This window comes from Orbilia oligospora (assembly GCF_000225545.1).
Source record: "Orbilia oligospora ATCC 24927 unplaced genomic scaffold scaffold00004, whole genome shotgun sequence".
Taxonomy (NCBI): domain Eukaryota; kingdom Fungi; phylum Ascomycota; class Orbiliomycetes; order Orbiliales; family Orbiliaceae; genus Orbilia; species Orbilia oligospora.
This window is the reverse complement of record NW_011645561.1, coordinates 1,075,349-1,099,898: the sequence shown is the minus strand read 5'-3', so window position 1 is coordinate 1,099,898 and position 24,550 is coordinate 1,075,349. Positions and strand designations below refer to the sequence as shown.

The 24,550-nt window shown below is 44.3% G+C and overlaps 7 protein-coding genes across 7 annotated transcripts; 1 reads left to right on the top strand and 6 right to left on the bottom strand.

Moving 5' to 3' along the window:
- Positions 1 to 739: 739 nt before the first annotated feature.
- AOL_s00004g323 (uncharacterized protein) lies at positions 740 to 1,061 on the bottom strand (the record flags this gene model as incomplete). The annotated part of the gene is made up of 3 exons (XM_011118973.1): positions 740 to 760; positions 826 to 904; positions 970 to 1,061. The coding sequence occupies 3 exons, from the start codon at positions 1,059 to 1,061 to the stop codon at positions 740 to 742; spliced, it is 192 nt and encodes a 63-aa protein (XP_011117275.1).
- Positions 1,062 to 3,432: 2,371 nt separating this feature from the next.
- On the top strand, positions 3,433 to 3,972 carry AOL_s00004g322 (uncharacterized protein; the record flags this gene model as incomplete). Its single annotated transcript, XM_011118972.1, has 2 exons — positions 3,433 to 3,522; positions 3,841 to 3,972. 2 exons carry the CDS (start codon positions 3,433 to 3,435, stop codon positions 3,970 to 3,972), a joined length of 222 nt encoding a protein of 73 aa, XP_011117274.1.
- Positions 3,973 to 7,439: 3,467 nt separating this feature from the next.
- AOL_s00004g321 (uncharacterized protein) lies at positions 7,440 to 9,456 on the bottom strand (the record flags this gene model as incomplete). Its single annotated transcript, XM_011118971.1, has 3 exons — positions 7,440 to 7,446; positions 7,523 to 9,075; positions 9,154 to 9,456. 3 exons carry the CDS (start codon positions 9,454 to 9,456, stop codon positions 7,440 to 7,442), a joined length of 1,863 nt encoding a protein of 620 aa, XP_011117273.1.
- Positions 9,457 to 10,374: 918 nt separating this feature from the next.
- On the bottom strand, positions 10,375 to 11,055 carry AOL_s00004g320 (uncharacterized protein; the record flags this gene model as incomplete). The annotated part of the gene is made up of 1 exon (XM_011118970.1): positions 10,375 to 11,055. One exon carries the CDS (start codon positions 11,053 to 11,055, stop codon positions 10,375 to 10,377), a length of 681 nt encoding a protein of 226 aa, XP_011117272.1.
- A 1,649-nt stretch (positions 11,056 to 12,704) lies between these two features.
- On the bottom strand, positions 12,705 to 13,494 carry AOL_s00004g319 (uncharacterized protein; the record flags this gene model as incomplete). Its single annotated transcript, XM_011118969.1, has 2 exons — positions 12,705 to 13,356; positions 13,454 to 13,494. The coding sequence occupies 2 exons, from the start codon at positions 13,492 to 13,494 to the stop codon at positions 12,705 to 12,707; spliced, it is 693 nt and encodes a 230-aa protein (XP_011117271.1).
- Positions 13,495 to 14,735: 1,241 nt separating this feature from the next.
- Positions 14,736 to 16,295, bottom strand: AOL_s00004g318 (uncharacterized protein; the record flags this gene model as incomplete). Its single annotated transcript, XM_011118968.1, has 3 exons — positions 14,736 to 15,102; positions 15,180 to 16,065; positions 16,235 to 16,295. 3 exons carry the CDS (start codon positions 16,293 to 16,295, stop codon positions 14,736 to 14,738), a joined length of 1,314 nt encoding a protein of 437 aa, XP_011117270.1.
- A 3,323-nt stretch (positions 16,296 to 19,618) lies between these two features.
- Positions 19,619 to 23,117, bottom strand: AOL_s00004g317 (uncharacterized protein; the record flags this gene model as incomplete). Its single annotated transcript, XM_011118967.1, has 2 exons — positions 19,619 to 22,566; positions 22,643 to 23,117. 2 exons carry the CDS (start codon positions 23,115 to 23,117, stop codon positions 19,619 to 19,621), a joined length of 3,423 nt encoding a protein of 1,140 aa, XP_011117269.1.
- Positions 23,118 to 24,550: the final 1,433 nt, after the last annotated feature.

Sequence of the window (24,550 nt, the reverse complement as noted above, 5' to 3'; positions counted from 1 at the left end):
GCGGGGTGTGGTCGCATGCCAAGGACTGGAGAACCAAAAGTGCACGCAGAAGGTCCCAAGACATTTCGAGCTAGAGCGTAGCATGTTTGAACTTGAACTAATAAACCTGTTTGGTTTCCTGTTAAAGTTGTTAGACTTACCGTTACCAGTTTAAGTATCGGTGAAGGCCGTTGCCCAACTTAAGGACGAGGACCGCTTCGCCAGTCTCAGGTTCGCAGGGATGGAAGATCGAATGACACACGCAACGCAAACATTGTTGTAAATTGATATCCAGAAAACTCGGAGTGATATCAAGGACATGAAGCACAAGTGCTGATTCAAGTACTTTCTTAAGGAGTTATGTGAGTATGGAAAATGTAGTTATTTTTTTGGAGATATTTTTGAATTGTTATGATATATATGTACAAAGAGGAGCCCTCCGCAATCAAAATCAGAAACAGTAACCGAAGCAAGCATAAGACCAAGCCGTGAGGCTAAGTCTGAGCGAAGTCTCTCTGCACTGGGTATATCAGGATAAAGAAATAAAAAAATAACACCAAGAAGTATGCCTTTCCGACTTCGATTCGACAATATTGACCCCACCATCTATGTTACCCCCCAGCATCAAATCCGTTTGTTGAAGAAAAAAAAAAATCCTCCATTTCCTTTTCAGGTCGCTATAATCTTGAGAGATTTTGTCCCGAGTGAAAAGAGTATTTCCAGCCTAACTAGCTTCTGCCAACTACTAAGCGCAGACCGTTTAATAGGGCTTTGGGTAGCACTATACAGAGAACTCAGGTTAATGTTATAAAAAAAGGAATTATTAGGCCTTCGGTTCAAATTTACCTGGGAGTAGTAGGCGTTGACGTAGGTACAAATAGCGTTGTTAGCGCACGTTCCGCAACCGGTGTATTGAACACCACCACTATTGAATAGTTTCAGTCAGTAAATCTCCTTTCTGGTGCCGTCAACCGGATATCTTGCTCTTACCATTGGGAGTAGAGTGGTCTGAGGGTAGAACAGTCTGCTGCGATAGTGGAGGTAGTCAAGGCAGCGATGGCGAGAGCAATGGTGAACTTCATTTTGATGGTTGGTATTAACTCGAAGGCTGAGGACTTAAATCTAAGAAAGATGAGGTTCGAAGAGCGAATGCGGATTTTATGAGATTTGTAAACGAATGGTTCGAGGGTAGACCGGAGCTACTTGAGGATTTATATTGAAGATTAAGTCGAAAGGGACTGTTTTGATTTGCTTGCTTGAGATGATGATCGAATGATAGTGGGGAGAGATTGAATCCGAGAAGGCATCACCACCTTCTTATATATCTCAGACCTGTCTGGGGAAGCATACTAATATCCTACTTATTAGAACATGTTATAGGAATTAATCTATTTTGGGGGACTCCCTGAATTCCTCCCCGTAGATTGATAGATAGTTAGACCATAATTCCAGCGTAAAAATGAAAAGACCTAGTTTACCATGTCGATAAAGGCCGCTGTGCTAGCTAAGCTCATGCATGGTCAACCCGGACAATTGGGGAAGAAGCTGGGGTTAGCCTCCACGGGTAAAATCAACAGGAAAGAAAAAAGAGATTGCGGCCAAAATCCCCAATCTTGACAATTTTTTTTCCCAGTGAACCCTCTGGTCAATCCAGGGCCGTCCATTAACCACCAGGTGGTGCGTGCTGCGTTGGGGTGGTGGTTTGGACCAGGTATGAAACACAGCCGTTCGCTAGACTGGCCAGCGCAATGACAGTCTTGGGACCCAGTTCCTTGCATCTGCAGTCGAATTTATCCATTTGGCAAATTTATGCGGGCCAAGTCCCTCACGTATATTGGAGCGAAACACTCTCGCGGAATTTGTTTTCTTGTTTCTCATACCGAAAAAGAGTTATCGCGACCGTATTTCTGCAATTCCATGAATTTGGGATTCATGAAACATTAAGATACGAGAGTTGATGCTGCAGTTTGCCACTGGCCACGGCTAGCTTGTCAGTGTTTCAAGTGCTTCTAGAAGGGTTTCCGCCTCTGTCTGTGCATTATCTCGTCACAATCATAATACTCCCTTGAAATACATAAAGTTTTTCCCTGGGGTTGTATTTCGCTGCTGAGGGCAGAGATATCACTGTCACAACCTCTCAATTGGCTGGCTATTCTGAGTGATCAACATCCTCCACTGCCATATTTTGATTCTGAAATCAACTGAAAAGTATTTTTCCAAGTCCCGTGAACGACGCTCAGGCCGTGAGTTGCTTTCGAAATTTCTCATGTCATGTCTTTGTCAGAACAATTTAAAACTTCCAGTTGCTCATGTTTCTCATTTCTGTTCCTGAAAATCCGATAGTGGAACCGAGTTAATACTGCTGACATCATGGTACTGGGCAGTTGAAATAGATTAAAAAATATGTATACTCTGACTGAAGTATAGCTTACCGTGCTTTTCGAGCTCGTATCTCAGTCTGTACACGTTTTGGGCTAGTTTTTTGTATAACGACCGGGGTGTCGGCATATAACATACTCCGTATAACGATGCTAAACGGTGCTGGGTCATAGCGAGGCGCTTCGCAGTCCAAAGTTGCGTACGATTACTCGACATATTATGCGTAAGGACATCTGGACATACATAGACGCAAGCACTGGATGTCCCCTTTTCGTTCAATACGGGCTGTGCCCCGTTCGCGAAAATAATAAACCTATAGGCCTAAAGTATGTAATGTAGGTATGTCCACAGCGCACAAGGGCCGGAATTCGGCCATCTGGCAAAAGTCGAGCATATACGTACGTAGACTAGTTTGCACGGCTGAGGCACGGACTATACTGGATCGAAAACTTGTCGATATAATTACCCCATTTTCAGAGCATGCTGCTAACGCCACTGCGATGTGGAGACATAGCTTAAAAGTTAAACTGAGCACAGGGCGCCTGCCAGTACCTCCTCTGTGTGAGGGAGGGAGTTTTTGGTGCCTGCAACTTATGCATACGGCATGGTTCCGGAATGACCGGGTTGCGGTTCCTGCTTCCAAGTCGCCAATGCTGGTAGCAGCTGCAGGAGACGAGACCATAATATGCGGATTGGGGGTATAGTATGACCGTACTTTTGAGTCCTTTAGCTCTTAGTATCCCAAGCCTGGTCATTAGTTTCCAAATTTTCACTCAAAGCCCAAGAGGGTCGGCGGAATCTTACTTCATTGTAAACAGGCTGTTTGGCTTCTCAAACGACCCCAAATTCCCTTCGCCAAAGCGAAATTGCCCTCCAAACTCCTTCATCTTTTTTTATTTTATTTTATTATTTTCTCTTTTGAACTTTCTTACCCACCCCACCAGTCGCCACCAATTGCAATTGCGAGTCGAACTGCAAGTGCAGTGCAGCAGGTGCATCAAGTGCAGCTCATCTCTCAGATCATCGACCGTGTACAGGTTCAGAAGTCCCCACTTCGAATCAATCACATCCACAATGGCTGCCCATGCGGAGAATGTTACATTCAGACAGTGCGCCCATCTTGCGACACCGGACCATGTCACTGCTGATTTCTGTTTGATACCTGTGCGTCCGCGTCCTTCCCCGCAGAGAAACACCGCAATGAGCTGGAGCTCAAGAGCCCCCAACTTGGCGGGCGTGCACAGACCACTTCCCCTTAAGGCCTTAAGGTCTTTCCCAACGTTAACATCAACACATTCGAATGTTCACCCCCATGCATCCTCGGAGGAACTACCTTGTCTTCACAGCCCGTGATGACCATCTGACCTTACAATCTATGTCAATCAAATACAATTTTACGTTGTTGTTATCATATGGAATCACTAACATATAGCTAACCCTTTTTTTTATTCCTTTGTTTTTTTTGTTTTTTTCGGTCAATAGATAGGAACTCCAACCGCCTCTGTATCGCAGCATATCGCCAACATCCAAAAAATGATTGCGGCAAGTGGAATCAAGTATTCTATGCACTCGGCCGGCACCACACTGGAAGGATCATGGGAAGAAGGTACGTAACTATACCCGTTCGATGATAGTTTGCTTCCGCTACTTCCCGTGCCTATGTATGTGTATTCTGCCTTTTCTCAATCGTTCCGCCTCGTCAGCTTGTATACGTCAACAATCCTGTCCTCAATCTTGTGAAATTCTCCGAGATTCGAATAAATCTAAAGGTTTAGATGTCTTGACTTGAAACTGTTAAGCTTGGCTTTATCCATTATATCAGGATTACCAGGGAAAACTGTTAAAAGTACAGTGTATTGACGTTTTGCGTTAACATCTTTGTCCTTGTCAATCATCCATGGCCTATCATTCTCCCCATGTACCTGCTATCTCATCCTAAACAGTACTCGATTGATCTATTATTCAATCGATCTGTTTGGGTCCAGATACCAAAGTTCTTTCTGTCCTAATGCAGGAAGAACCGGGTTTATACTGTTTTTACCGGGTTTTGGCCTTTTTAACCGTGGGCCGGTGGTCTGACATCCCAAGGATACTCGACCACCTCGAGATCTCAACCCAAGGCCCTGCCTTTGATCGCATTCAACCTTTCCCCATTCGGAACACATCCCTCTCCTGTCGATGCATGAGGCCAACAACCATTTATTCTCCGCGACTACTATGTATCTCTGCTAACTCACCCATGTAGTCACCAAGGTTATGGGACAGGCACATACCTTACTGCATAACCAGGGCGTCGTTCGAATGTGAGTGTAACACGCTCCTTCCAAATCTGTGTTACTTCAGATAGACCCCTTCTATCTTAAGCGTTTGCTTTCCTGGGATACTGCATGTTAAGGGCTGTCCTGGAAGTTACGTGCATACTACATTTGCCCTGATCATCAGGAACGTTCGAAAGTCGATCGAAACCGGCGCTTGAGGCAAGGTACATCCTAAGCAATTATCTTAGCTATGCCTAATTTTATGGAAATGCGGATTAATTGTCTTCATGGTAGTCCCTGAAGCTCCAGGGCTGACGTTCCATCATCAAGGAATCGAGAACCCTTCTAGAACATCTAATCCAATATATCCCTCTACGTGGTAGAGCTCAACATACTACCAAACTCTAAAACTTTGAAGCCTTGAGATGGTCCCTGCTAACCCCTCACCACTTCGGCACAGACAAACCGATATTCGCATTGGATCTAGGTAAGTTCGAAAATTTCTCAAAAACTTCAACGGATCATCCCGTGTCTTGGCCCCCAGCTCTCTTTTCCGAATAGCAATCATTTTACTATCCGTCTCTTTTTTTTCTCAATTCATTTTACCTCTTACCCCATGCTCGAGTTCCGAATATCCCGTTCTATTTCTGATAGAACAGGCCTGGAAACTCTGAATCAATCATTAACCCCTCCTGCTCCTGCAAACCGGATCCCTTCCGGCCTTCCGCGCGTCCTGAAAATATCTCGAGAAGCCATTGTTATATTTCCATATGATCAAAATGTGCGTCTCTGGCTTAGCAAACAAGACGTATCATATCATGATCACAAGGCCATTTGGCCGGCTTTCTCAGTATATACGCATATTCGCAGTTCGTACTCGATACGAAGAACTGCAATATGCATCAGATACAACTGCAAGGCTTTCGTGTCATCCTGATATGATCTAGCAGCTTTGATATGATCCACGTTGCATACATACATATCAACGACCCACTGTGCCTCATCTCTACTTCAGAACCCAGTCGAAATATTTCTATACAGACAAACTATCGGCGCCCGGAACATCTTTTGGACCGTAGCTGCATGCGATCATCATCATATAATCTCTTTTTTGATGTTGATTTACAATCCAAGAAAGTAGCTCTGCCTTGTCGTTTATATCACTCGTTTACTCTATCCTTTCTCGACTACGCTCTCCTGCATGCACGGACAACCCCCCCTCTAAAACATTTTACAAGACAAAGTCTCCACTTTCGACCCACTTCCCCCAAGAAAATACATAAACCCCCAAATATTAACGTTTCAGAAAAACAAAGGAGGGTTCGAACGTTCCCGCGGAACGCAAAACTTGCATACTACCTATCGACCCACTTTTTTTTTACTTTCAACCAATCACCTTCTCTTCCCCAGAACTTCATAGCAGACCCACTGACTTGTTTTTATAATTTTTTTTTAAACAGAACGGATAAAGTCCAATCAATCGAGGATAAGGTACGTTTAGCTAAAAGTTTCCCCTCATAATAGGCCCCATTCCCGTATCCCGCACCTTGGTTGAGTTAGCGCTATAGCCTCAAAGCACCGATCTATTTCCCCTTTCTCGTGTGACGTGCATAACCACAGGCAAGCAAGCGCTCAGTCGCATTTTTTGTGTGATTTTTTTTGGTCAAAACTATCGATCAAAAGCTTTGACTTCAAAAACCGGTGTCATAAACTTTTCCTGTACCTGAACATTAATGAATCTTGTATACCGGTCTCCACACATTGACACAAGGCGTTCTCATGTCTGACCCTTTGCCTCCCCCCCTCCCCCCCTCTCCCCACAGCAGACACATCACAAGTATACTTTGCACATACACAATACATATCTTTCCCTTCTCCACATTCGCCACCTCTCACCCCATTCGCAGCAGCCCGAAGTTCATAACCGGGGAATGCAATGTGGAGCTCCAAAGCTACGGCACGGCTGTCTTTTCCACATAAAATACACATCCAATAAACCCCAAAGTCCCCACCTCAAATTGCAATCTAACCTCACTTTTTGTTTTAAACTTTTATATATATGCATAACCAAGGGTTTTACCTCTACATTATTGCATATGACCTCTGTGATCCATCCCTGGTTGACTAACTTAAAAACCCCCCCTTTTTTTTTATTCAATATAGGTCTCTAAAGTGGAGCAAATCCTCAAAGCTGATGCTGCGGCAAATCCTGCTACCGAAGAGTAACGTCGACATCACGAGACGATATCATATGCATATGGTGTACGGAGTACATACATAACATCGCACGAACCGTTTGATTCTAAGTGGGATCAATCGGTCAGTCCTACCTAAACTGGTCATATAGACCGGGTTAGTGGGACTGCGGTGATAGTGGTGGTGGTGTATACTGGATGCATTAGACCCGTTAACGTTATTCTATAACTCTCTGCGGCAAGAGAGTGGCGGAGGAGGAAAGTTACTTTGCATTGCATAACAGTTATAGAATCAAATCATAGAAACATCTCTGCTTTATTTTGTTCCCCAACCGAAACTGCTTTAAACTTTGTTCCACCTTGATTTCCACATAAGTCTATAGTAGCTACGGCGGTAATGCATCTACTTCATAAAAGACAGCCACTTTTAGGGGGATATACATGCATGTATTACAATAACAAAAAAAAACAAGAGAAAAAAAAACAAATCAAAGGTAGGAATAATAAGAATAATAAGAATAATAATAGTAGAATCAACAAAATCCATTAAACGCCATCATGAATTTTCTTCGCCCTATCAGATATCACTGCTACACTATCGCGTGATCGCAAGTTCGTATTCAACAGTTTACATCCTAACAGTGGACCAAATTAGTACTCATCACACTTCTCATCACATCTAACAAATAGGAGAGGAAATAGGAAGCTAACCTTTCAACCGGTGACAATCCCAACAGCTTCATAGCATTCGACAATACCGTCCTAGCACTTTCAAACAACGCCATCCTAGCCCTCGCAACAGATTCCTCACTACCAACGACCTTAACAACCTCATAACTCGAACTCAAGATCTGTGTCATCTTGAAGAGATAGTTGACAATTGTTGTCGGCTCATTAGTCTTCAACGTATTAGTAATGACATCGGGGAACTGAGCCAACGTCCTGAGCAACATAATTGCCTGGGGCTCAGTAATAAGTGTCAAGTCCGCGGTATGGATAAGTGGCATTGGGATGTTGGCTTTCCTGAGGATAGAGCACAACCTAGCATGGGCGTATTGTAGGTAAGGACCGGTATCACCTTCGAACGATGTCATCCTCTTGATGTCGAATGGGTAATTATTGATCCTCTTGCCCGTCATGTCCTGAATCATGATAGCGGATTTGCCAATGGTATCTGCAACCTCCTCGGGATTTTCAACTTGTTTGTATTTTTCCTCGTTCTTCTTCATGACTTCGTGCATTGCCTCACCGACTTCATCGAGGATGCTGTCCAAGAAAACAACCTCACCAGACCTGGTCTTCATACCGGCAACAAGTCCGAAGTTGATATGTACGCACTTGGAGACGAAGTCCTGGCCCATTAGTTTCAAGATTGCGAATAATTGTTGCAAATGCAAATCCTGTTGACTGGAAACAACGTAAATCATTGTGTCAAACTTGTAGTTTTCGTATCGCTCCATAGCGGCACCGATATCTCGAGTCAAGTAAAGCGTAGTACCGTCCTTCTTCTGGATAATAGCCTTTCCGAGTTTCTTGTACCCATGCTTTACGAAATCGACGATCTTAGCACCCTCAGAGTTCTCAGAGATTCCCTTATCCTCCATGATCTGCGAGGCCTTAGCCATTGTGTCGGCGCCGACCTGGGATTCTCCGGAGTAGATGTCGAATTTGATGTTCAACCTGGCATAGACCTTTTCACATTTTATGATGGAGAGGTCCCTGAACCTCTTCCATAGGGCAAGAGCGCTAGGTTCGCCATCCTCCATCTTTTTGAAGTAGGCCCTGGCCTTATCGTTCATGCTCTCGCCTTCAAGGGTTTCTCCAGCCTTGATCTTCTCTTCTTCAGCCTTTGCCTTAGTATTCGCCGTGACATAAAGCTCGAATAAGTGTTGAATAGGATCATCATTCAGTTTCTCCTCGCTACCCGATTCCTCAAACTCGACAGCCAGTAAACCGAACTGTTTACCCCAATCACCGAGATAGTTCATCTTGATGACATCCCAATCGCAGAATTCGTACAGATTCGACAAGAAAGCACCAATGATTGTAGACCTGAGATGACCAGCATGGAAAGGCTTGGCAATATTGACGGAAGAGAACTCGATGAGGGCTTTCTTTCCGGCACCAGAGTGATTGGCACCATACCTAGTTGCCTTTGAGAGGATGCTTGGGATGGTGAGTCGTGCGAGAGTCTTAGGATTGAAGAAGAATTTGATGAATTGGTTATCAGCCTCCGGAGCAAGGATGTACTGGTTCTCTGGGAACTGTATATCAACGATATAGTTAGTTAGTTATATCTGATCTTTCGTACTTGAAGTTTTCCCCGGTTATCACCAGCTAACCTTAGAAACCCAATCAGCTGCCAAAGCCTTGGGATCTCCCTTGATCCTCAACCTAGGCACCGCCATGATCAGATCGCCCTTCTCCATTTGCTGTGTCCATTCCAAAGCCGGATACACTATGTCCCTGCTGACACCAGTGATCTTATGCATTTCCTCGGCAATATAAGACCGGAAGATGTCGATTGGGTTTGTAGTGACGCTCGCCGCCTCATAGGTCGGCAGAGGGTCCGTGATGCCCAGTTCGTTAAGCATTGCTTGAACATCCTCGATCGAGCCTATTGAAGGGGCCACTGTGGCTGCCATTGTGGAGTATTTGTGAGATGTGCTGGTAATAGTTGGTAATAGAGGGTCTGAGGTGATGATGGTGGTAGGTATCGTGAGAGAATTTGGTCGTCGTAGTGGACGTGTTGGTGGGGTGAAGTGTGATAGTTTGTGCGATAGATGGCGGGGTGTGTTGGAGGGGTGTTGGCGCAGAGTGTGACTCAGGAAAAGTCTGGATTTGAATGCCCCGAACTTCTGCTGCTGGGAAATACAGTGAGTAAGGCCAAGTACTCGATTTGAGATTGGTGCTCGTAGTGTCATGTACTGGATTGCTTGAACAGAACTGGTTTTAGATATTGACATACGGGTACGAAGTTTAGAGTTTTGAGAGTCGGTATAATGACATTAATGCGCAATGCAGAGCTCTTTTCTCTTTTTTTAAAAAAAAAATTCAAACGATTCGGAGTCAACTCGCCCCACCCTCACTGATTGGGACCCAGGTCCGATATGCTACACAGTTCTCAACACGGATAGCACTTCAACTTAACTAATTGGTATTATAACAGGCTTAGCTTTAATTGAATCCGCTATTTTGAAATGTAGGATTTTTCTCCAAATTACAAATCTCCGCAAATTTACCAGAAATATAGAAACAAGAAAATTGAAAGTATCTACCTATCTTGCCTGCGTATATTCTCGTTCAAGACGAGGGCAGATCTGTATATAAATGATCAGTACCTACGAACTCGAAAGGAACCCAAGTGTAGAGGAGCACAAGCTAGTTAAGGCATGATCTATAAATGCTGGGAGGTCTCACAAATATCTTTCCATCTTACTCACCTGGTATACGTAACCTAGCTATATTGTTTTTCATGCCCTCGTGGCTATTCTGTATACATTATATATAGTATACATGCATACCTATCTCGTAAAAAGTAACACCTCCAGAACAACCAATATCTAATACTCTGAAAAATTAATAGTTCGCTGTTGCTTTAATCGCGTGTGAAGTTCCCTTGCGTATGCTACCGAAATATCTCGGAAGCACTTCCCATCGGGGTCTGATAACTTGCCAAATACCTCAATGAAGTTCTGTGGAATAGAATCGTCACCGAGATTACTATACCCCCTGGTTATCTCATCGACGAGGTTATTCATGGCACTGGGGCTTATCGAGGCTCCTGACTTATATAACTCGTTCAACTGGGTAACAATACTCTCAGCGTCTTCAGCATTAAGCTGGGTTCCAGTGCTTCCGACTCTTATTTCTTTTAAGCTCTGCTCCATAAATTTACAATAATCTCTCCCTGCACCCTTTATCTGTAGAAAATCAAATGTTTGCATGATATCCTTCAGGGCCTGTGCAGTTTCTTTCGAAAAGGGTTGCTTCCCATGCATATTATAAGCGTAGTAGGTTTCTACGGGTACCCTATACAGCCAATTAAGGACCGTAATCATATTGTCCTTGGTAATTTCGGGTAGTGTGATGCGCCTTTCTTGGGATTCTTTTAGTCCAGAACGGAGAGCTGCTTTGAAAAACTCTGATTGAGATGCTAGCGTATATTCATGCGCTTCGATTTCGAATTCGCTATCCCCAATAGCCAGTATGACATCTGGCTTGGAATAGAGGTAAATTGGCATTCAAGAAACATAACCAATGTCAATTCTAACTTCACAAGCAATAGAAAGTACAAGAATTAACACGCCTCAGCCCACGATACCAAATGAATAAGATTTTTGGACGAGGAATTCGAATTCTTACTCTTTGAAAGCCATAATACTTGTAACTGTCTTTATTTCCCTAGCCGCCGCTCTCATTTTGTTTTGCCTCCCCCGCCAGTCTTCCATTTCTTTAATTTACTGTGACTGTATACAAGGAAATAGTATTCAGATCGTTGAGAGGCTTAGGGGCAACAGATTAAATGGGGTTTTGTTCGGAAAATAAAGCCTTGTAAATTTGCAAATGTACCGGTGCTTAGCTGGTAGTATGACCTGGGAAGAATTAGAGCTAGAATAAATCAGCCTTGCGATTGGGTTATAAGCAAAGCTAGGTATACGATATCCCAATATACTTAAGTATATAATGAATAGTCTTAATATTGTAGCCACCATAAGGTAAGTAGAGCACTGGTGTAAATTTGCTGAATAAAAGTAGGGCCAATCCGCCAAACCCACTAAACTTATAAACCCACCAACTGGAATTCCATCCGATTCCATATGACGTACTTGTCATCGAATTAATTAACTAAAACATGCCCCCTTACAAAAAACTACAATCCAGATTGCAGGCAGCATTTCCCAGCCACGTCTGATCTGCACGAAAGCGGCGCAGATGCATCGCCAAATTACCACACTACCAACACTTCATGATCGTGATCAGGCATGCTGGGATAAGAATGCACTGGTATCGGGTATTGTTGAACGATATATTATATATCACCGGCTCCGTTTATATCCTCAAGGCTTTCATTTTTACAAATTAAGTTAACACGGGTATGTATCGAGAAGCAAAAATATTGCTGACTTTTGGATCACGGGATTAAAACTAACTTCCTAAACTCGAAACCTCTCAAAAATAAACCTACATTACCTAGTAAAAGATATGATCAAACACCAGTACCTACATTTCCAATTAAGATGCTTTCTAAGTCCATATTTCCTAACTTAGGTAGCTAATAGCCATACGTAGATAGGTGTTACTAGGAATGCTTGGGCAAAAGATTCGGTGACCCAAAAAAAGATTTGAGGGATTTCATTTCTCAAGACGAAAGGAGATTGACAATTCTGGTTTACGAGATAAAGATTGACCTATCTCAAGCTTGTAACCCGTGGTTGGTACTAAGCAATGCATGCGCATGTTCTAGCTTGGAGCCATTGCATCCTTGAAAACTTCCACGAATTTTAATAATTTAAGCAACCATGCATAGCTCTCAATTTATAAATCCAACATTACTGGCGCAGCTAAATTTCAATTCTCTTGATAAGTTCTAATGAAAAGTCTCGGAGGAACCTCCCTTCAGGGTCTGGTAGCAGCTGAAGCGCCTCAATGAAGTCGTTTGCAACGGGGCATGATGATTTGTCGGCGGCTATCCCAGAGACAAGCTTTGCCAAAGCCTCCTTGGTAATCGAGCCTCTACCCTTATAAACTTCGTTTGACTGGACGATGATAGGCCGACCAAAACTCTAGCTTGAACTACTTACATGCATAAGTCATCCACACTCCCAAACTCCACGCATGGTTGACTCTTGAACTCGGCCGCGCTGAAGAAAAAGCTGATTCCTGATTATTATTATTTTGGAGGGGGGCGTTCCTGAAATTTTCTGGCATATGGTAACAAAAGATCACGAAAACACCTTCCATCGGGATCCGATATCCCCTGAAACGCTTGAAAAAAGCAGGCACCTACGTTACTATAAGTCCTGTAAGTAAAAGCCCGACTCTCATCTATCCCACAAACGAGCCTCTCTATAGCTTCCGCGGTGATTGAGCCTCCAGACTTATAAACTTCGTTCATTTGGGTGACGATATGGTGAGCATGGGAATTTTCGGGGCGGGGGTAGCAGCCTGTTCCGACTTTTTGAAGGTACTCTTCAACAAATTTACAGTAATCCTTCCCGGCACCCTTTATCTGCAAAAAGTCAAAGGCCTGCATGATATCCTGTAACATCCGTGTAGAAGCCTCCGAAAAAACTGAGGACGCGTCTTTATCCTGAAAGTATGGGACTAAAGGCGCTCTATACAGCCAGTTCAAGACTGCAAAAATGGTGTTTGGTTGAATTTCAGGCAGCGCAATGCGTCTTTCTCGGGACTCCTTTAAACCGCAATGGAGTGCAGCTTTAAAGAACTCTGACTGTGATGCGAGTACAAACTCATGTACCTCGATCTCGTTATCTCCGGCCACTATTGTAACGTCTGGCTTGGAATAGAGGTAAAAAGGTGTCCTGTAGGTATGTACAGTACTCACGTTAGCCTCTCAATTGTAGCAAAGCTTTCCAGGCCAGAAAGATCAAAATAAAATAGATGAGTGGGAAATCTGACTCTTTGAAACCCATATTAATGCTGCTTTCGTTTGATGCCATGCTTTATGCTTAGGTCTGTTTACCCAATTCCTTAGTCGTCTACTTGCGCCGGCTCTATGAGGAAGAATAATATTTTTTTTAGGTAGTTAATATAATGGAGACTGTTCTGAGATATAAAGCCAGTCCACCTCTTGCCTATCAATATTCAAACAAGTAAAAGGTCTACTAAAAACCCCAAAGCCACGGGCCATAATTCTATCAGATTCCATATTACGTACTTTTTATTGGAATAAAATAGACAGACCCCCCAAACTACAGGCTACATTTGATTCAGATTTCAGGCAGGATTTCTCAAAGAAAGCTGCTCAAAAGCGGCACGGCTGCAGCCCTTAACTCAATAGCCAATGCGTGAGCAAATTACCACACTACCAACACGCGAGTTGTGATATAAATATAGATGCACTTATAGTACGTAAGCGCCTATGATGAAGAAGATGGCCTTGTTCGACGTACCATTGGTATTGGTACTTTAATTATAATTTTGTGTGTAGATATAGACCCAGCATTATGCTTAGGTCTCCGTTGCATTGGAGTTATTGTAGCCTGATGATACCGTAATTTTGCAGCGCCCTAACGTGGCTAGCGACGTCGGCTGACGCATATATAAGCGCGTAATAATCCATGAGAATCCGCCACCTTATCTGATATAAAGTGATGGATAGATACTCTGAAGATTAATATAAATATATCATTCAACATCCTCCTTTAATCGCATTCAAAAATGAAATAGGCTAAGTAATAAATAGACAGCATATATTTCCACCCTTATTTCCGTTCCGGTGAGGACCTGACATCGTTACCCATTTAGTGTGTGCCCCTACTCCTGCTCTAAAGCCTTGTAGGGCCTTTCTTAAGCGCTTGCACCTCAATTGTTCTATACCATGATATGTCAACATTGTATTAGTTGATCGGCTACAAAGTTAAGTTGATCAAACATGAGACGTTAGCACTACTTCAACGATACTTAATTAATTCTGGTTCGCCGACCAAAAGTTCACAACTATGTATGAAAAGGACCGTAAACAATCATATGATTATGCCATTAATTATATTTCTTTTAAACTAATAAGAGATGGACATCAAGGGGGTTGGATACATTTTTTGTAAAATACGTAGCCAATTTCATCAGGCAAAGTATAATTATTATAATCGAAATCTTTACGCCTACTTCCTTGCAACCGGTGACACCTCATTAATGTGCTTCCGCCTGAAATCACCACAAACGTATTGTCATACACCGTTTAAACCCTCCTGACTTGTTTCTTGGCGGCCTTCTTCATCTCCTTTTCCTTCTCCTTGTCTAAGAACTTCTTCTGCTCATCAGCAGACAGCCCTCTCAGTTTTGCATCCCTATCTGCCTTCTTCTTCTCATCCTTAGCAGCCTGTCGCTCCTCGGCCTTCTTATCATCCTCGGCCTTTTCGAGCTTACGGCGTTCCTCGTCACGTGTAGAACGAACTTTCTTAGCAACCTCAGGTCGGAAGTGGGCGTTTGCGACAAGGAAATCGGGAAGTCTAAGGAAGTATTCCATGAGTGCCGAGGTATCATCATTTGATTCGATGTTCAAGTGAAGAACGATTCTCTTCTTTGCTTTATCAAATTCGGAGGTACTAAAACGCGGTCATGACAGTTAGATTAGACGTGAATTTTCTTCGTGTTAAGTATCACAGAGGATGTATTAACTTACGAGGTTGGCTTATCAATTGGTTGATCTGTAATAGCCAAATATTGGAATCCGTTTCCGATCTTTTCGATTGCCGCAATCAAATCCTTGGTAAGCATAGTATCCGTAATCTCGGCGCTTTCGGTCATAACCGTCAACCAGGCCGGCAACTTGGGGGTATCCACGGTCTTGGTCAAGCTCAAGTCGTAACGTGCGCTTCTATGAGTCGCCATAGCCTTCTTATTGACCACACCCCAAACAAATCCATCATATCTAGAGTTATGGCCACCGGTTTTAGATGCATCAGCACCATCAGAGGTATAAGTCGTGATCGTAACAGTATCGGATGGTGCGGCAAAGCTATCCATGAAGAATGAAGTAACAACTTCAAAACACCAGAGGAAAGGATTTCCACGACCCTTGAGCTTGATATTGAAAACCGTGCTAAGAACATTCATTCTTCCTGAGGTGTAATGCACAAACTCTTGGCTGCTCTCCTCACGGATCATGTCCTTCTCGTTGCCTACAAACTTTCCGGCGGCGACATCTTCCTTGGCTTCTTCGGTCGTGGTGAGCGTTCGCTGGAATCCCACCCGAGCGTATTCACGCTGTAAAAGTGGGACATTCTTCAATATCCATTTCTTGGCAATCTTGCGGTTGACAGAGACACCGATGAAGTGCCATGTGACCATAAGAGTGAGAAATCCAATGATGAAGTATTCGGTAATGAAGTCCTTCGGGCTCACGCGGAGCCAAAAGGCGTACCAGGGGTGTTCGTCGCCGAAGATACTCGGACGAACTGGCAGGGAAGTGGGAGGGGCGTCTGAACCACCAGTGGCAGCACTGGCGACAACCGAAGTGGCGGCATTGACAATTGATTCGACGGTACTGGCTGCAAAGTCGGCAAAGTCTAGTATAAAAAAAAAAATGACAAGCAAATTTTATCAGCGATTGAGATCAAACGTGTGTGCTACGGCAAAGTCGGACGACCACATAGCTGCTTAATGAACAATCTTGTGGATGACGTCCTTCGGGTCGCCTGTTTCGCACGGAATAGAGATAGTTGGATGACAACATACCAGTGTCACTGCTGATTGCAGATGCCGAAGAGGACTCGTCCTTCCCTCCAAAAAGACCCATTGTGAAATAAAGACACGAAGAACGGACCGGTAAGTTTGATAACGAAAATACGATAGAGGCCTCGAAGCAGGAAGGGAAAGGGAAAGGAGAGGCTACGTGTGTTTATGTCATCCGTGGGTGGATAAAAGTAGGGAAGTAGTTACTGTGGCCTTGAAAAAACAAAAAAAAACCACCAACACCGGCCTAGTACGTGATAAAATACGAGAAATGGCGTCTACCAGCGTACATTTACCCGACTGGCGAACAACTCCAACGAAGTCCGCAGTTCCATATCGCCATCGGATTATCTACATAACAAATCCCAAAGAATCAAAAATCAGTTGGTATCCGCCTCCCAGCTGCAGCAAGCCCAATCCCCGGCCATGCTTGCAACCTTAACGTGCGTCGCTACTCCGATGCTACCGTGTTGTCGGCCTGTTTGTCCGTTTGATTTATCTCAAACGAGAAGCAGCCATATTCGGCAGGCGTCTGTGGGAGATTTGACTGCCAAGACAAACGCAATATATGCCATATCGGTACCGGAAAAACTCCATCTTGGAGCAGGTCAAGCTCCACTAATCAAACTAGTGTTTAGATTGGTCTGTTGGGTGAACTGTTAAATCCTAGGATCCTTAGGATTCTATACGTTTTAAAGCCCAATCCTATTTATCCCTACTAACTATAAGCTCGAGCATTTTGTTGCGCCATTTTACTGGGCATGGTGATTCGACATTGGTGTTGTTTTTGTGTCTTTTTTTCAGTTAGCTGATGATTCGTAAATCCATTCATTGGAGTACTCGAGTTCGAATTCCTTCTGTAGATAGTACAATATATCACAAATCGATACATTCCTATCTTAGAATTCCTAAATGCTTGTGTAGAAGTCTACATAGTTTATTAGGTAGCTCTATATCATTAGGTTTTGTCTTAATTTCCGTTTATAGTTATTAATATCTAGGTTAAGTACTTAAGTAGGTACTTCAGTACAAATAAAGTCCGCATGCTTTCCTTCTAAGCAGCTCGTATTTATATTCAATCCTTCATAAAATGATATTTATATTTCGAAAGCTAGTATTTCAGCCAATATACTATCCTTTCGATTATATTATACTACTGATACCCTCAAAACTCGTCCAATAGCGTGACAAATAGCACTTTTACGGTCTAGGGAACGGAATTCCAGCAATGCTTCGTCCGTATTTAGCTACAGCCGCCGCCATAACCTTGGCTCTAGTAACAAAACCATGATAGTTAGTATTGCTAGAATTGTCGTATACCTTACGGAGGCAAGAGTCGTATGGCTGACCAGAATGTCCACTGTAGATTCTGGCTTCTATTTTAGATTTGATACCTTTAATTAATTAACTCCCATGTAAACACCACCCAATGGGATTCCAGTGGTGATAAAGGAATCAAAATCGGTAGCGAGGTCGAAGCGTCGGGATATGGCAGTCTTTCCAACTCCGGCTTATGCCTGTTTAAAATGTCTCCCAATAGCATTCATGGCGCTGACTGTGAAAGCTTAAAGCTGGGTTGTTCTTGCGGATGGTGTATGCCTCCAATGATAAGACATTGGATAAAATATCTAAACCGACTATTGAAACCATAGAAGTTAGAAGGAATGCTTACGTAGTTAGGAGAAGCGAGACGGTTGAAGCCAAGGTTCACAACAGTCTTAGCCTTCGCAGCACTAGAAAGAACAGAGAGATAATAGTCGGAGCCTAATCTTTCAGGGTTCTCGACGATAATCGAAGAAACAAAACCTAAAAGCGGATGGCATTATTAACTGTACAGTGACGAAATGCCCCTGCAACCTCGACTTGGGCAATAACACCAGACCGGTTACCATTAAGACCTGGAGAACCAACTAGGTATATATGAACAATATATTATTAGTTCGAGGCCTCAACTAGTCGAACCGCGAGGCCAAAATATTTCCTAACTTTAAGCCACACGACAAAATACCTACATTTCTTCAGACACACATGCATATGGTCTATAAACATTTGGTTGAGTAGTAATAGTCTCGCGTGAGATCAAGTGAAATGTCTTTAGCTAACTAGGCGCCTCCAAGGCCAGTATCCACCTGATAGCTCCTTCATTACACCATATGTATCAAGAACCAAGCCAAATATTCTAGATATCCTCGGTTTTATTATGAGCTTGATTCTTCCTTGTCTTTGCGCAGCAATTGTTCCATGAACCAATAAGTTGCCATACATTTTTTGGAGGCCAATTAGTTAGGTGTTGGTCTGAAATAATATACCCCCTAATTAGGTAAAAAGAAAGAAGAAAAGGATCTATGGCTCGGAAAGTTAGCATTACGTCCTCTCACATATGACCAATATTTGGTACCGAAAGAAACCAACTATAGTATAATATAATATCAATTATAACGCTATTGCTTCTTTGATGGTAAACGGTAACGCATACATAGCGTTCTATGAATACCTCGAGCTAGGCTTTACAAAAAAATCCAACACAACCAACGCAACTTGTTGTTTAAACAACGTACGAGACCAAAGGGTTACCCGCGAGTAGTATGACAGCATTATAGAAGTACTGTGGAGATAAATAGTCTTTGTGTGTATATTAGATTTACGGAGTCTACGAGACATAGATAGTTGATAAATTATTCATGTGTGTCAGCACATCGAAGTACTTAGATATAGATGTCTACACTTGCAGCTGAAGATAAAACTTATCGATTTTCCATAGCCCAAATCCTTCATCATCCCTGACTCGTAACTATAACGTACACAGATCAACCCTTCCCTCAAAACCATAATAAAAAAGCTTTTCCATTCCCGCTTTTCTTTTTCTGTAACCTCGCCTCGCTTTTAAGAGGCTAGTTAATAGCGTAGGTAATCAAATACCCAAAAAATACATTTTCCCGTTTTCTCACATATAAGCCTTTTTCACATGTAATTTAGGAAATAAAACGAAAGGAAAGGAGAGAAAGTGAATAGGCCATGAAACGCCATTACCCTCCAAAAAGAGAATAGATTATACAGAAAGGGACGTTTAAACCGAAATTGTATAGGGGGATTCGCATTCCAAAGTAGGAACAGACTTAACGTCTACCCAATGCCAACCAAATCACTAAATAAATAAGACAGAACCGAAACTAAAAGTCTACAAATCGGCCAGGGAAAGATCCGAACGGGAAAAAAAAAACCTAACCAAGCGATGCTAGATATTTTGAACACAAAAACCAAGGAAAGAGAAAGAAAATGAGTGATCAAATTCTCAACAACCACCTACCTTTGATATGATCATCGACAGTTCCCCCAATCATTTGGTGGCGTACCCAAAGGAGGCGTGCTGAGTGTTTGCCCAATGGGTTACTTTTTGGCAAGTGGACCGGTAGATTGGCCCGCTTCTTCTAGTGCTAGTCGTGCACTCAGGCTTAAAGAACCAGGTTCTTTGCTTAGAAGGATCTCCTTAAGGCTCTCCGGTCCAGTTTCTGTGAATACCAGGCTGTTCCTGTTGGCGGCTTTTACATCCATCCGAAGGTCAGGGCGTCCAACAACGCTTGCGCTTGATAGACCATTGGCTTCGACTGTTGCGGCTGCTTCCTCGGCGACAGCGGAAGAATATCTAGGGCCGGGAGCCAAAGTAATTGGACCTTTTCGGGGCGAGCTTGATGCGAGCGCAGGAGAAGTCGGAGAATAGCTCTTGATGCCTGGGAGCGCAGTGATTGGATTTGTAGTAAAAGTGGACGTACTGGCACCAGAAGCGTATTTCGGGAGAGAAGAAGACAGTAAAGAAGCAGAGCTGTAGCTGTTCCATCCGGGCGAGGATACCGCTTGTGCAGCATCATGAGTGAGACTTTTGTTGCCGATATCTGTCGGGAAAGATTGGACAATGGTTCCGTGCCAGGGTTCTGGTTTAACTTCTGCTTTCTTAGATCTCGAACTCGGTGATTTCTTGCTATAGCTCCCAATCTTCGGAGTAGATGATCCACTTCGACTGCCACTCTTATGTTCCCGTTTTGGCTTCCCGCCACCTGATGATGGTAGAGTGCTTTTGCTTAAAGCTTCCGTGGTTGCCTCCAAAACTTTTTCAACAGAAGTTGGCGGAAGGACAGGTTTCTTTTGAGCTTCAGTTCGGGCTTTCGCCGTGGGGGCTTGGTTAGATTTCTCGGTCGTGTTAGATGATTGAGGACTAGGTCTGCCGCTTACTACCTCTTTGGGAACATCGTCCTTCGCTTGCTCCGGAGCCACTACCGTCTCTGTCACTATTGGTGGTACCGATGCGCTTCGGGGTGGAATGGTTATCGGAGCGCTTGTGCCGTACGGAGATGCCTTGCGTGCCTCTTCAGAAAGAGTCCTACCGGACATGGATTTCCGAGTAGGGGCCGGCATTGATATTTGGGAAGGGATGACTGGCTTCGGTTTGGCATCAACTTCAGCGAGAATATCGCTCTTCGAAGTAACTGACGACGAGGCGGAGCTGTCCTTAACATCTTCGTCTGGTATGTCGTACTTCGTAACGCTTCTACGCCTGAAACCAGAACCGATAGGAAGGCTACCACTAAGGGTTGTGCTAGTTTGTCCAACACTACCCGAAATAGAAGATGAGAGCATCTCCAATGTAGGCGCGGTAACCAGGTCTACTCCGCCGGATGCTCGTCGTCCTATAGAAACTGGTGCAGATGGGCCAGATGACGACCCATGAGAGGAAGAGGGACGAGGCGGTGCGGGTGCATTCGATTCTCGCCAAGAACTACTTCCAAAGCTATTTCTCGGAAATGATGAAGATAGGTAGGAACCGGATACCGACGATCCTCTTGATATGCCCGCTTGTTGATAGGCTTGAATATAAGCCAAAGTATCAGCGAACGTGCCACCTGCTCTACCGGGCCCAAAAGAAGGAGGCAGGGCAAGCCCAGAACCACTTGGGGGCGGTGGAGGCGGTGGGGCCAGGGGGAGACCAAGGCTCATGACCGAATCCTCCAACGAGCCACTTGCAAACTCCGCTGTAGCCGTTGGCGGGTCATAAGGAAGCTCCTCGTCAAGATCGAATACGTCATCGTCTATGCTGTCATCAGATACCGTCGATTTCGCGCTCCTGTGGACTTTAGGTTCCACAACAGGTTTTGTTGATATCCAATCGGGATCCTCTGGTCCTTTGTTGGGCTTTCCAACAGCATTTAGGGCTTCTTTGAGGACCTCAACCGAATTATACCCAGTATCTTGCTCTTGTGGTTTTTGTGTCGCTTTGCTTGAGGGAACCTTGAATTCGAGATAATCTGATTCAGAGTCAGAGTCATAGTCATCCAAGTCAGCACTAAGAGCTTCAGTTCTCAGGCGTTCCCTCTCTTCGGGATCCATTGGTATTTCCTCCCCATCCGGGTGAAACCGGAAAAAGTCACCCTCAATTTCCAACTGAAAAACAACGTGCTTGTTCTTCTTTGGTTTATTATCATTGACGCTACTCCTTCTGCTATCCTTGCCACTCCCACTAGTCCAACTTGATGTACTTTTCAGACTACTAGGGAGTGTTGATGGGGCCTTCTCATTTGCTTCAAGGGCTTTGAGAGCGGAGGCCGATAGCTTTGCGCCCGTGGGTGCTTGAGGTGGTATGGAATGGTGATTTGGGGAAGGGGATATAGCGGGGGATATAGCGGGGGAGCCCTTGTGCGGCTTACTAGTAGCCTTTGTGTTAGGAGGCGACTTCATAACTATCTCAGGTATCGTCTCCGCGCTAGCTTCTAGCTTGTCTAGCCGATCGGCTGGCACCACCACATCTCTGGATACCTTTTCAGTACCTTCAGGCTTCTTGGAAACTTCATCTGTTCTGTTCTCCACCATATTCCGTAACCCGGATGGTCGTGCTGGGGTAGTGCCACCTAGAGTAGGTGTAAGAGGCAGATAGCCGGGTAAAGTGCCGATATTGCTCTTGGTGCTAAGGCTATAGTAGGTGCGGGGAGACCCGGTAGCTACGGAGTTGCCATTGACTTGTGCGTGTTTCCTCCGTTTCCGTCTCATGTGGTCGTCCCGCAGACGCTTCTCGTATACCAGGAGTTCCATTTCCTTAGATCTTTGATAATGGGCGATGTCCCGTCTAATTTGGTCCCGTTTCTGCGTTAACAATTCCTGAAGCTCCTCGTCCTCTGAGTCGCTATCTTCGATATATGGTGCACCGCTATTGGGATCAGGAGGTCCCGAAGACGTGCCATTTGGCGCAGCTGGAGCAGGTGATATTGTCGAAGGCATATTTGTTGGTATCTGCGTTTGTTGTTTCTCATTCTTTGGTGGCGTAGTTGGGGGTGTCTTAACTTTTGTGCCTATTTTCGGATTTGGAAATAGTTAGTAGAGAGTGTGTAAAAGGGTGTCGCTCAATAAGTTTTTATCTTTACTTACCATTTTTTGGGTCAGCCTTCTTATGATCCCCTTTAATTATTACCGGTGCTGGCGGCTCTGTTGGCGATTTGGCAGCCATGTCTATTTCGTTTAATACCAATCTTCCTTCGTAGTCAGTCGCTTCTGTGGGAGATGTAAGTTGGAGTGGAACAAAGCCACCTGTCGAGGTTCCACCATTAGCTTTATTTGACGGTAATCTTATATCTGATATATGTGTCGGGGTAGCCCGTGGGGGTTGCCGTCCATTGGGAGTCTCCGGCTTCTGCACCCCAGTGTCTTTGTTCTGCATCTTGCCAGCACCGTGGCTTTTGTCATCGATACAATTCCCCACAGTCTCGGCAGGCCTACTGGAGTTTTTGGATTGATGTGGGATGGCATCAATTGACGCACGCTCTGGCCCAGCAGGAGCAGCAGCAGCCTTCCCACCGTTTACTAACACGTTACTACTGCCAGGTGAGACCGGAGGATGCATCATCGTATCACATTGGCCGTTGTCGGCCCTCAGAAAATATATCTAGCAGTTGTGGATATTGAATGTTTCGAATTGCGAGCCGATGTGGTCAGAACCGAAGCTGGAACGAATTACGACAAAAAAAAGAGATGAGCAGGTGACCAATTCGTATCGGCGTCTGGAATTGAACAGCAGATGTGTCGATGACGTTGCTGTCACAGCCTTCGGTGTGATTGATGCTGTTGCTGTTGTTGCTGCTGCTGCGATGTTGGAGCGAAGAAGTAGCGATTGACGTGGATTGCAGGTCGGTTCTCGAAGCTGTCATTCTAGGCTGGCGGCGCAGACGCAGACGCAGCTGAATGGACAATAAAACGACGACGTAACAAAAATAAAATAGGAAAAACAAGCAGAATATAGTAATCAAAGCAATATCAAAAACCAAAAGCTTGATTGGGAAAATCTAGGAGGGTTTCCCTTGGTTCTGCGTCTCAAGCTTCCGAGGGAAAACCAGTGATGTTGACGGATTCGATTCCCAAAACCCAATCAAGACTACTGTCGACTCTCTTTCGTCCGTCCGTTGGTCCAGATATGGTCCCTCACAGCAAAATCGGGCTATCCAATCGACGTGTCATCGGAGCAAGTAGGAAAGAATGCCCCCTACGTGTACAAGGAAAGTAAAAGGACCGAGAGAAGGGCTCCTTGACAAGGTGCAGCAGCTAAACGGTCGATGGAGACTGCACTGCACCGTACAGCAAGCAAGTTAACGGCGGTACCACGGGACGTGGCGCTCGGACAAGGTCACTTTGAAACGGCGTTTGATTGGTTGGTATTCAGCAACCGGATGGATGATGCAGGGCGAAGAGCCTATCTGCAACGAGTACAATGTAGTACTAACAAGCCAGAGAAAATGTCAATTTGAGGATGGAAGGCGGAGGACAGAAACCTCGGAAGTCCGGGTTTGTTTGGTCGTGTGATGGGACGTTGAGCATTCAGTGAAGAAAGGTGGATGTTGGGAAGATGAAGAAGAAGAAGAAGAGTTGAAGGCAGACAGCCGGGTTGGGTGGCGGAGAAGGTTAGCAAGTCGAGTTGAGTTGAGTCCAGTCCAGTCGACGTTCGAGCTAAAAAACCTGAGCTGGAATTTTTTGGCTTCGATCTTTCCGATTTCTTTATTTTCTTTATTTTCTTTTCTTTCTCGACAGGAAAACTATTTAGAATTTAGAATTTCCCGAAAAATTCAAAAACTAAACTAAACTAAATTTTCGGCATCGAATTCGGTTTGTTCAAAGGGAACATATTCTGGTTCACAGGACTGCGATTGGGCCAGCCGAACAAAAAAAAAAAAAAAAAAAAAAAAGGATAGAAAAAGATACAATGCGCACCGAAACGGCGAATAGAAAATCAGGCCCACTTGTTCTCACACCTTCCTTCGAGGGACAATCAGGCAGGGAGAGGTAACG